General features: G+C 39.6%; 1 protein-coding gene across 1 annotated transcript in view; it reads right to left on the bottom strand.

The window, feature by feature from the left end:
• LOC134803665 (nascent polypeptide-associated complex subunit alpha, muscle-specific form) overlaps positions 1–13,247 on the bottom strand; it is a 113,978-nt gene that overhangs the window by 70,226 nt on the left and 30,505 nt on the right. The window contains exon 2 of the mRNA XM_063776454.1: positions 89–280. Within this exon, the coding sequence (XP_063632524.1) occupies positions 89–147 (59 nt within the window). The 5' untranslated portion in view covers positions 148–280. The remainder of the gene's footprint in view (positions 1–88; positions 281–13,247) is intronic.

Genomic DNA, 13,247 nt, shown 5'->3' with positions numbered 1-13,247 from the left:
GCCTAGGGGTTGGTCTGTGTGGGACGGGGAACACGTTCCAATTTGAAAAATACTATAATAACATGTGTTTTTGTATATAATTACATACCAAGGTATTATAGAAGGTGCCCAGTCCAACTGGACCCGCCGTGGCGCGACTAGCGACATCTTCTGTCTCTCTTCAGCCACCGTCGCTGTCTCGCTCGCACGCTCACAGAACTTCACATAACATACACTGGGACCATTTATTTTCAAACGTTCACACGATATTGAATTCTAGTTGATTACTGCCTGTTTGTACCTGTAACAAGTAAAAATTGTTATTAATTATAAAATGTTAATAAATGTTTTTTTATGCTTACGACTTTTTCTTATGCAGAGGCGGAAATGTCATTATAAACTTTATGTTGTCATAGAAATGAAATGCGGAGTTAGCTTTTGGTTCGACCACAGAATAATTAATAGTAGTACCGTAGAAAGGAAACTTCCTACAAAACCGAAGTTTGACAGCGGTTCAGGGACGAATCATGCTGTCCCTTTGTAATGTATGACACTAACCCTTTCGGGTATTTAGGGTTGCCAAAATTCAAGCCATTATCTTATCTGTGGTCGTGCACGCAAAGGGACGTCAAGTTGTGTCAACCCTAATAATTGCTCGGAGCAATGCAGAGGGCCTACCGCGAACCACGTTCGACGTGTTGGCTCTCTGTTGCACTTGTAAATTCGTACGTAAGTGTAACAGGGAGGCAACACGTCGAACGTGGTTCGCGGTAGGCCCTCTGAGCCGAACGGAGCCGAGTTTGCCCGAAGGGAGGAGTTCACACACACGCAGTGCAGGTAATATTTTAAACGTCAAATGACGTGAAACTTCTATGAAATAATGACGTATAAGTAACAACTGGCACTGCGTCTAACTCAAGACTATAAGACCGACCGACCATACGTCTGTTTGCCATTAATCGAGTTAAAAAGTAAAATTAAATTAATTAAACATTGGTTCTAACTCACTCGAGGACACCTTGCCATAGGACCATGTCATTGTCACATCTAAAACGTAGATTTTGAAATAAAGCTCGAAAGCTGAGCGACGTGGGTGTCACCTGTTACCAGAATACGCGCCCTAGATATTCGTGCCCCACATAGATTACACGTTAATGACATGTTTTGTTCGAAATCATTCAAAACTGCTTTGTTAAAATAGTTTACGCGAGATTGGCAGCGCCATCTCTTTTGCATTTCATGAAAGCAATTAAAAGAAAATCGATTGAATGAATTGTTGGCGATAAAAGTTTTGATAGGTAGGTATAATCTGTGGATTTGTAAAAAAAAGTTTAGATTTTACACTCGACACTAGATTACGTTGCCATTGACAAATAAAATAGTTTTAATAATTTATAGTATTATATAAATAAATACTTCTACTATTCGACGCTAGATGGCGTTGTTTAAAGAAAACTTGGCAAAAGAGTTAATTTTTTTTTGTCCGCTTGAACTTGTGACGTGCATTCCGGTTGGCGGCAAAGTTATACTGGGTCAAGCAAATCTTGTCAGTAGAAAAAGGCGCGAAATTCAAATTTTCTGAGATGATATCCCTTCGCGCCTACATTTTTCAAATTTGCCGCCTTTTTCTACTGACAAGATCTGCTTGACCAACTTATATAATATGTTTGAAAATGTAAGTGTGGCTGAAACTTACGTTCATTTCGCTATGGTAATATGGTTCAGTTTTGAATGGCATAAGAGTACCTAACTATCAGATTGCAGCGCCGAAAATTCGAAATACACGTAGTTACAAGTTTTTAAACAAACTATTGTTTAGTCTATAATATGTGTGCAGCGTTATAAATAAACGGTATTTCCTGAGATGCGTTCCAAAACGTTTGAGCTTTCAAATATGTAACGTTTTGTTTGGTTTTTGTAGACGAGCAGTCTAGCGTTTACCTCAACGTGTTGCGAGGTGGCGAAAATACTGAAAAGTAAGAACATGATGTATACTTGGTCAAGCAGATCTTGTCAGTAGAAAAAGGCGGCAAATTTGAAAAATGTAGGCGCGAAGGGATATCGTGTCATAGAAAATTTTAATTTCGCGCCTTTTTCTACTGACAAGATTTGCTTGACCATCTATAATTAACATGATTTAGTTACATTTTACTAAGGCATTCATCATATGTAGCAGGTCAAACAACTTTGTCAATAGAAACAGGCGCGAAATTCAAATTGTCTATGGGATGATTACTATTGATTACCCTTCGCGCCTACATTTATTGAATATGCCGCTTAAGTAATTCTTAAAAAGCTTTGGATCCATTCACCTCTGATATATTTCAGACATAGGCAACGAAACTTATATAAATCCACTCTTTGTTAAAACATCTATTGGTCAAGATTATCCGTGATTTTAATGATCTGTCAATTATGTGTTGATCCCGTGCCAAGCCAACGCGGGTACTTAATTAGTTGGACATAATCGAAGGAGAGTGGCGGCTCAGTGGGGTAATTTATAGGTGGGGGATTTATTAGTCATGAATTAGAATATGGGCTCCTCAAACTCATCGACATCGTAGGTATACTCTATTTTTGATACAGTCAACAGCAGAAGTTGCTAAGCGGACCGTGCTCAAAATTATCGTGATGCTACTTTATTGTACACTAGCGACCCGCCCCGGCTTCGAACGGGTTAACAAATTATACACCTATAAACCTTCCTCAAGAATCACTTTATTGATAGGTGAAAACCGCATGAAAATCCGGTCAGTGGTTTTGAGATTATCGCGAACAAACAAACAGACAGACGTGGCAGGGGACTTTGTTTTATACGGTGTAGTGATTAAGAGAAGATTAGAATAGAATAGAATTCTTTATTGCGAATCCATGGTACATTTAGTTGTTACAGTAAAAGGTTGTGAGAACACATGGCACTAGGGCATGCAGTACCGGCCCCTTTACCAAGAATTTAATTTCCCGGTTCTGGGTATGGTAAATTGTTTGTGTTAGCGTACAATCTTTATGAATGACTTATTTTCATATAAATAATTGCATAAGAATGAATAAATGACTTATTTTATTATCAACAAACACTTAATTGGCGTTCCAACCTATTTTACGAAACTAACCGGCACACTTTGCCTCCGCCTGGGTGGAACCACACGGCACAAGGATCCCGGCAAACTGATAAACAAGACCAAGTGCGGGTAGTTCGAAAAACTCGCGCGGCTAGAAGATGTTGATGTCAACTTGAGCCAGTCTTCTCCGAGACCACGGGGACAACGCCGTCCTCGAAACGTCGGAGGTAAATCTTAAAACTTAAATACGCGATTAAGTCCCGTTGTGCAGTTTGATAATTTTCTTAACTTATTTCTACGTCAAGGTAATTTTGAACACCTCGCCCGCTTAGGAACTTTTTCTCCTGACTACATTGTGGCATTTGGACTATCGATTGAATTAGTTGTTCCAGCTTAGCCGGCAATTATCTAAAATCATAATGTTATTTATTGCGCCGTCTGTCGAAGCCTTTAGCATAGAGTTTGGGCTTGTCAGAATTGTCTCGATGCTTATATTAATGATCGTAGAAACAAAAGTAGGTAGGTTTTTGTCCGCTTCCGGCCATCGTTCGAGCACGTTGTGGAGACGAACAAATATTTGGAAATCAGGAGAATTCTGTTTTTTTTTGTTTTTTGTGCTGTGATCGTTTTGTGTTTGTTGTTAGTCTGTGTGGTAGCATTATCTAACATTTGGTAAGTGGAAACAGTGGGAAAGGTGGCAATTACTTCTATGTGAGGCACTTGCCACCTTATCCGCGACGAGATGATGTCGTCAAACCCGTTTGACCCCGGGAAACCTCCGGGTGAACTCGTGGTTGTTTCGAATCCGCCGTCACCCGCCGTTCACATGGATGTAGTAGAATCGACTCCCCGCAAAAGAGACCGCGCTGACTCCAAATCAGATGATGAGGCCCCCAGTGCCAAGCAGTTGATCATCGTCTGCCGGTATAGAATCGCAGCTGCCTCTATATCAGTTCCAAAATTCACCAGATTCCATTCAACCGGAACATGAAGCAGCCAGTGGCTCCCCCAGCCCTCCCCACAGGTATAGGTAACTACTTAGTGTCAGACTCAGGTCCATTTATTGTACATGTTACCAGAGGCGTATTTACAAATTTGGCGCCCCGGGCCATTTTGATTTGCCGCCCCCTTTCATCAGTGACGATAAAGTATTTTATTTAAGAAAAAAAAACCTACAACAAGTACCTTTGGGGTGTGAAATAAAAAAAAACTAAACATTTACCATTTACTCACATAGGCATTTACTTACATTGTTTTCCTATGTACAAATTGGTTGACAAAATCATCAATGACGCTGTCGTAATTTCAAACGTTTGTCAGCTCAGCTTCTAAGAAGAGCTAAGCTATTCAGGCGCTCTTCGCTGATAGTGGAACGTAGATAATTTTTTATTCTTTTGAGTGCAGAAAGGTGACGTCACTAATGTCACTATTCTAGATACAGATTTATATGGGCCGTTTTTGTCACTCAATGACGATTTGCCTAATCTGATCGGTGACCGGTGGGTACTGCTGGGTTTTGGCCATTGAGAATCAAGGTAAGGCATTGGCAGTCAGGCTGGATATAGCTAAGGAGTTCGGTCGGGTCTGGCATCGAGTCTGCTCGAGGGACTATGTTATACAAATGGATCGCTAGCTTTTTTTCCGGTAGACGCACATGAGCCGTATAGTAGACGGAAGCTGCTCCGATAGTGTGGACATTAACGCTGGCGTTGCACTAGGTTCTGTGCTGTCATTGCTGCATATCAATGATAATCATTGCTATGCAGACGACAGTAACTAGTAGGGATGCGTATTACACAGGCCATACCATTTTCCCTCATTCTGTGGTGCTGGAAAGTCATGAAAAGTATTGTATTTGTATCTGATATCGAGAGCACTCTATCTGTACTGAGTTTCGGCATGGGAGACACAAGAACTGCCCAATGTAGTCATATGGGTGACAAATAATGTAGGTACGTAAGTGAAAACGCGAGCGTAGCGAGCGCGAAATTTTTTCGAGAAAATAGTAGGTAAATTTTTAGGGTTCCGTACTTCAAAAGGAAAAAAATACGGAACTCATATAGGATCACTTTGTTGTCCGTCCGTCCGGCCGTCTGTCTGTCTCAATATAAAGGGTCTTGACATGACAGAGGGCGGTAAAATCGACAAATAATGCTTGTTAGATATTTAAATTTTACAAATAAATAGGGGAGCGACAAAATTCTGGTCGACTCTATCTGAACAGCAAATAAAATATTTTTTTGACCCAAATTTGCCGCCCCCTAAAATCTGCCGCCCTAGGCTTCAGCCTACTCAGCCTAGTGGTAAATCCGGCACTGCGCCGTACTAATACTTCTTGAACGAAAATGTTGCTTAATTTAGGTACTTGTTGGTAGATATTTTAAGCAATTGGTGGGGTTTGAAGCGTTCGTTTGTTTATTAATTTAAATTTAAATTAAAATATAATAAAAAATATAGCTAAGTTTGATTATAAGAGGCGCCCAGAAAAAGACGCGAGGGGGCGGCTTCGCCGCCCCCCCGCGGCCTGCCGCCCCGGGCCATGGCCCCCTTGGCCCTAGGGTAAATACGCCCCTGCATGTTACTAAGGACTCATCAGAAACCTACTTGAATCAAGTGAAGTTCGGACAATTATTATATCAGACCGGTGTAAAGGGCATTAAAGAAGGCGGTGTTAAGAAAGTAGGGCGTAATAAAGTGTCGGTTGAGTGCCAAACAGTTGATAGTGCCAATTCCTTTTTGAATGCACAGCTAACAGTTGGATACAAAGCTTTTATCCCAACTTTTCATATCTCTCGCATAGGGGTTGTTAAATACATTCCCAAAGAATTTACAAATGAGGAACTACCTTCCCTTATTGTCTCTCCTCAAGGATTTGGCAAAGCCATAAAGGCTCGTCGCATTAATTATAAAACCAAGGATCCCAATGGGTCCATTCAATGGGTGCCCTCAGAAAATGTGGTGGTTTCTTTTGACGGTCAGTCACTTCCTTCAAGGGTTTTTCTATTTCATTGCTCACTTGAGGTACATAGATCCCTACAACCTGCCCACAATCCAATGTTTCAAATGGCTTCGGTTCGGTCATGTAAAGGCACATTGCCGCTCTCGCCCACGTTGCGCCAAGTGTGCCCAGCCACATGAGGCCTCTGAGTGTAAGGTAGAAGAAGCAAATGTATCCTGTTTGCACTGTCTAGGTCGACACATGGCAACTGACAAAAATTCTAGTGAGTTCAACAGACAAAAAAACATTAAAATCACGATGTCAGAGGAAGGTGTCTCATACTCTGAAGCGGAGAAAATGCACCCTAAAAATAAACCTCTTTATAGTGCCGCAGCCAAGACCCCATCTTCTGCCCACCCCTCTACTTCCTACAAGGAAACAGTGGTTACGCTGAGAAAGCCACACTCCTCTCTCCCCTGGCTATGACCGCAAGGCCCATAACGAAATTATATCTGGATTTAATACGCCCCTTCCGGGCAATGGTGTCTGCTTGTCTGGTGAAAACCGTTAACCGGGTGTCCATCCTCAAGAGCCATCTTCATCCGCCCCTCTGGCACAGGTACTAATGTCTCATATGATTCATATCCCGGTCGATATATGTCTAGTGAACTAACGGTGAATCATTCAAAACTGTTAAAAACTATTCTACTGATGTAAATCTAAAGTAAAATGGTGACACCGAGTCATTGGCAAAGTTGAACAACCCACGGATTCCCGAAATAGTTGCCATACAAAGCGCTAGTCATGCAAACAGACCTAGTTTATTTATGGCAACTAGTGTTGGAAAGTGCTGGCTGTCTACGCTGTCATTGATATTTGAATTTGTTCTTGTGACATGTTTTTTATTTTGATGCACATCTATCAATCGTGTAACACGTAAGAATGTTTTCTCTCTAAATAAAAACATACTAGTGGCTCTGTGAGCTGTAGACCTCGCGAGCAGAGCTTTTTCGAAGAATTTAGAGAATCTAATTTGACCATAAAAACTTAACTATCAATTGCTTACAAAATTCGGGAATTTGTTTAGATATGCGGCCTGTAGAGTAGAACATATGGACATACGAAACAATTTTTGGCTAACAGGCCAATTCAAACTTACACTGATATCAGAAAGACATCTAACTGATGTCATTTAGTTATCGTGCATTTCACTCGTTCTTGTCCGTATATGTATTGGCGCAAGCGAGACGCACGATGACTACTAAATAACATGATAAAAATATCATCCCGATGTCAGTGTACGGTCGATGCCCCTTAAGTATCCACGTCGCCATACTAATTGTATAGAAAAGTGGATAGAGTTAGACCAAGAAAAGTCTGCAGAGATTTTGACAGCACACGCAGTGCCAATGTTATTTGTGCCAGTGTCAAAATCTCTGCAGACTTTTCTCGGTCGAGTGTGGCCCATAATTTCCGAAAATCATTTTTTCATCGAGGCAATTACTCCGTTCTCATATTTTGCGTTGCCCATAATTTCCCGAAATCATTCATTCTCGGTAGCAATTTTATTACTCCGTTCCCATATTTTCCCAATGGTTTTCTTCCGCAATCGCCTATTTTTAATATTTTTAAATTAATCTCCTCCGTATAGTTTTCGTTCTTTTAAATATCAAGGATAATATTTTCTTGTTACTGTATGTTAATAGTGTAGTAATTATATTTGTTTCTTGTAGGTATTTCACATACAACAAATATCAAAAACACTAAAATTAAAACATAATCTAAATAACTACAAGTAAAGAACCAAACGCTGTCAGCCAATAACTCTAACCTACCTATATCTGGGAGCAGATTCGTTTTTAGGGTCATCAAAAAAAAATAACCCTAACCTACCTATCTCTGGGAGCACTTTCGTTTTTAGGGTCATAAAAAAAAATAACCCTAACCTACCTATCTCAGGGAGCAGTTTCGTTTTTAGGGTCATCAAAAAAAATAACCCTAACCTACCTATTTGAAAAAAACCTGGTTATTTTTTTTTTAATAAAATAAAATAAAAATATTAAAAAAAAGAGAAAATATGGAGATAGAGAATATTTAGTTAGTGAAAAAAAAAGCCTACTGGTTATTTTAACTACTGGGATCAAAAAGAAAAGGGAATAAATTGAGAAAGGGAAAATTTAGTTTATGAAAAAATGTCCACGAAAAATTAAATAAAGCGAAGAAATTCCACTGGGAAAAAATGAGAACGGAGTAATTGCCTCGAAGAAAAAATGATTTGCGGAAATTATGGGCCATTTTAGCGAGGCGATCCAAATTAAAAGGCTCTAGGATAATGTTAGTTAGACTTTGAGCCCGGAAAAGCGCAACGTACGAGCAACCTACAGCTAGTTCCCTGATCCCAAGGTCGACCACTACCCTAGGCAATGTTAACCCCTGCGATTTATGGATGATGACCGCCCATGCTAAGGGGCTGTCCATAAATTACGTCATCTATTTTTGACGATTTTTGACCCCCCCCCCCCCTAAAAGCATCCAAAAATCATGCTTCATGTGACCCTGTTCTCTCCTACGTCATGCTACCATCATCCGATGTCCAGACCCCCGCCCCCTAATTTGAAATGACGTAATTTATGAATAGCCCCTAACGTAAGTGGAAATTGACTCCTGGAACAGCCATGCCCTTGAACTTAAACCGCTTAAAAAATGTTCAAACAAAAACTCAAACGAATACGCTTACCTCGCGCTTCGCGCTCGCTTGATCAATCAGCAATACGATGTTTAAGTGCAAAAAATAAATAAAAAAAGTTGCATTTACTGGGGATCGAACCGGGTACCTATCCCATATCCTTGCTTGTAAGCGTCTTTCCAACTGCGCTATGATAGCATTTAGATGAGCTGACGAAATTTGGTTACTTATTCTCGAGTAAGAATTTAAATATCGAATCTAAAGAGAATAAAGTGTATAGGGGAAGTGCATGAACTATAGGGGGCAGCACAGGAGCCGTCAGATCTTTGGCGCGAAGCGTAGATGTGTAGTTTATGATACCGATGTAGCCCACGAGATGGCAGAACCTACTATGCACAAGGAAACGTACTTACGAGAACGGTAGATGGTAGCACTTGCTTTGGCAATGTACATGTGCACATAAATGTTTCCGATTCAGGCCACAAGATGGCAGGCCCTCCAACGCGCACGGTCCCTATAGTGGGCGTGCGTGAACTATAGAGGGTAGCATAGGAGCCGTCAGATTTTTGGCGTGAGGCGTAAATGTGACGTTTATGCTTCCGATGTAGCCCACAAGATGACAGAACCTACTATGCATAAGGAAACGTACCTACAAGAACGGTAGATGGTAGAACTTGTTTTGGCAATGTACATGTTTCCGATTCAGGCCACAAGATGGCAGACCCTCCAACGCGCACGGTCCCTATATGTAGTAGAGGGTTATTGTCATACTAAATTTTGTAGTCACAGTAAATTTACTGCCATCTTTCGATACAGGATTAAAATGAAAATGAAAAAAAAAATATAAAAAAATGTATATATGTATGGCTAAATGATTTTTTTTATTTTTAGAACGCCATATGATTTTGACCCATGTTCTTTTACTGATATGAGTAAAAATTGTTAAATATAAAATGGTGTCGCCATCTAGACGAGCATAGGCCAAAGGTATGGCGCCGTATATTTAAGAATCAAATTTTCTTTAAAGCGCAAAAAGCCATCATCTCTTGCAAAAAATAAACGAATACGCTTAGCCCGCGCTTGATTTAAATACGATTTTTTTCATTTTTTTCAAAATAAAAAACAACAATTGATACGAAATTTAAGTATAAAAAAATACAAAAAGCAGCATACAATTACTGGGGATGGAACCAGGGACCTCCCGATGCAAACAAAAAAGCGAACGTTTGCAAAATGCGCCATGATAGTTCTTACTAAAGCTGACGAAATTTAGCTACTCATTCTCAAGTAAAAACTAAATATCAAAATACCGCCGAAACCAGCCATACAAATTTTCTGAATTTTTGGCCATTTAATCTATAAACATATATCAAAAAGAAAAAACTCTTATGATATCGATACGACTATTTGTTTAGGCGACAGGTATCACGACTCCGCCATTTTTAAAAATTTCCAAAAACCGGATTGACAAAAAAATTTTATTTAGTCATAGAATCTGGTCAAAAAATTTCATGAGAATCGGTTAAGAATTGCGACCTGTAGAGGAGAACATCCGGAAATACAAAACTAAATATCTAAATACCGCCTAAACCAGCGATAATTTTTTTCTGCATTTTTTGCTATTAACTCTGTAAACATGTCTCAAAAAGAAAAAACTCTTATGATATCGATACGACTATTTGTTTAGGCGCCAGGTATCACGACTCCGCCATTTTTAAAAATTTCCAAAAACCGGATTGACAAAAAAATTTTATTTAGTCATAAAATTCGGTCACAAAATTTCACGAGAATCGGTTAAGAATTGCGACCTGTAGAGGAGAACATCCGGACATACGAAAGCAAAATGCCCGAGTCAAAACGTAGACCTTCGCTTCGCTTCGGTCAATTAATATTGCATCAATACACTTGTATTATTCTATCACTGCTTTCCACCATCAGTGGTAGCAGATCGCGGTTAGTAAAAAAATAAAAGTGATAAATAATATGCAAGAATAAAAAAGTGTAAAAGTGAGAAAAGAAAAATGGGTTCGAATTTTCGTAACATCGAAACATTAACGAAATCCAATTACGACACATGGTGCCTACAAGCACAAGCAATCTTAATAAGAAGCGACTTGTGGGAATACGCGAGCGGCGAAAAAAAAATTATTGGAGACCGCGACTACTGAAGAAAAAAGTGCTTTTGAAAAAGAAGATAGAAAAGCAAGGTCTGAGCTATTACTGCTAATATCTCCAGCAGAACTTAAGCAAATTAAAGGTTGCAACACGTCAAAAGAGGTATGGGACAAATTAGTATCCATCTATCAAAGCTCGGGACCAGCCAGAAAAGCTACCCTATTAAAACAATTAGTTTTGAAGAAAATGTCACCTCAAGAAGACGTAAGAGACCATCTCAACAACTTCATGGATGTCGTAGGTAAACTAGAAGACATGAAAGTCACTATCAACTCAGAGCTGTTAAGCATAATGATGTTGTATAGTCTGCCTACAAATTTCGACAGCTTTAGAACGGCGATTGAGTCGAGAGATACTTTGCCTAGCCCTGAAACTCTCAAGGTAAAAATAATCGAAGAACATGAAGCAAGGAGGCAATCTGAGCCCCAAACTTCAGAAGCATTCTACATGAAAGCAAAGAAAAAGAGTTTAATGTGCAGCAATTGTAATAAAAAAGGGCATTCAACGGAAGATTGTTGGTCGAAGAAAAAACAAAAGAAAAACGTAAACAAAAATCAACAAAAGAGCTTCAATGTATGTCTGACAACTGAAACGTCAAAATTCAAAAATGGATCGTGGTGTCTTGACAGCGGCTGTACGTCGCACATGACAGGAGAAGAAGATTTGTTGACAAACCTAATCCCTGCATCTGATAAACTACGATTGGCGTCAGAAAAGCATACTGCAAATGTAGAAGGTAAAGGAAAAGTGGTACTACATGCTGATGAGTACGAATATACTTTAAAAAATACGCTTTACGTTCCGGACTTGACAAATAATCTAATGTCAGTAAGCAAAATAACAGATAATGGCTTTAAAGTCTTATTTGAAAAGAATGAAGCTAGTGTCCTAGAAGACGAAAGTGTAATCTTAAAAGCAAAGAGAAGAGACGGGTTATACTACCTTGAACTTGAAGAGCCGACGGAGACAGCAAATTTCACGCCTGTAGTAGAAAGCGAAATTATGAAGTGGCATAAAAAATTAGGTCACGTTAATGAGAGAGACCTGAAACTAATGCAAAGAAATGAGATGATAAGAGGACTTGATTTCAAAGAAAAATCTCTTGAACCGTGTGAAACCTGCATCAAAGGTAAAATGTCAACTCTACCATTTCAAAGCTATGGTGAAATATTCTCTACTGAGCCTCTACAGATAATATACAGTGATGTATGCGGTCCTTTTGAGCATCAATCAATGGGCGGTTCGAAGTATTACGTCACGTTCATAGACGACTTCACAAGATATTGCTGTGTATACTTCATGTCACAAAAAAGTGAAGTTATCGAAAAATTCAAGGAGTATAAGAAGAACGTCGAACTATTCCATAAAACCAAGATACAGAACCTCCATACAGACAATGGTGGTGAGTACCGATCAAAAGCTTTCGACAACCTCCTCAAAGAGTACGGTATAAACAGAAGACTGACTACTCCCTACACACCTCAATCGAACGGGTGTAGCGAGAGAAAAAACAGATCTCTGATGGAAAAAACAAGATGTCTAATGCTTGACTCCAACGTCCCTCCATATTTATGGGCAGAGGCAGTGAATACTGCTAATTACCTGATAAACAGGAGCCCAGCAAGAGCTCTGAAAGGAAGCTCGCCCTACGAGAAGTGGACAGGAAGAATACCATCAGGAAATCACCTACATGTATTCGGAAACAGAGCGTTTGTTTTGAATAAAAATCGCAGAGGAAAATTGACTGCGAAAGCTATTGAAGGAGTGTTTATAGGATATGCGAGAAACGCAAAAGGTTTCAGAATATACATACCGGCGAAAAATGACATTGTTATCAGCAGAGATGTACGAATAATGGAGAAGATGCATTTCAAAATGAATACTGATGAACAATATGAAAATATTCAACGGGAACGTTCAGAATCTAAAAAAGAAGAAATTGAAATTGAATTAGAACCTTGTAAAACTAATAATTACTTGCCTTTTCAGGAACCTAATCAATTTTCTTCTGATTCAGAGTCTTCTTTCCAACCTGCTGTTGCTGATCCAGAAATTTCAGAGCCATTTGAGATACCTGAACCTGCTCCAAGTGCAAGACCACAGAGAGTAGTGAGGCCGCCAGAATGGACACGAGATTACGAGCTAAAGAAGTAGTTGTGTTACTATGTCTACGTCTGAAAATAAAACTGACTGCTCGCTACTTACTTATGAAGAAGCTGTGACAAGCACGGACAAGCGAAATTGGGAGAAGGCAATTCAATCTGAGAAGGATTCACTCGAAAAGAACAACACGTGGGTAATAGTTGACAAGTCAGAAGCCAAAGGACACAAGATTCTGTCCAACAAATGGGTATTTAGAATAAAAGATGACGGTACGTACAAGGCGAGATTAGTCGTACGTGGCTGC

This window comes from Cydia splendana, chromosome 27, assembly GCF_910591565.1.
Source record: "Cydia splendana chromosome 27, ilCydSple1.2, whole genome shotgun sequence".
Classification (NCBI taxonomy): domain Eukaryota; kingdom Metazoa; phylum Arthropoda; class Insecta; order Lepidoptera; family Tortricidae; genus Cydia; species Cydia splendana.
This window is presented reverse-complemented; position numbering and strand designations above follow the sequence as displayed.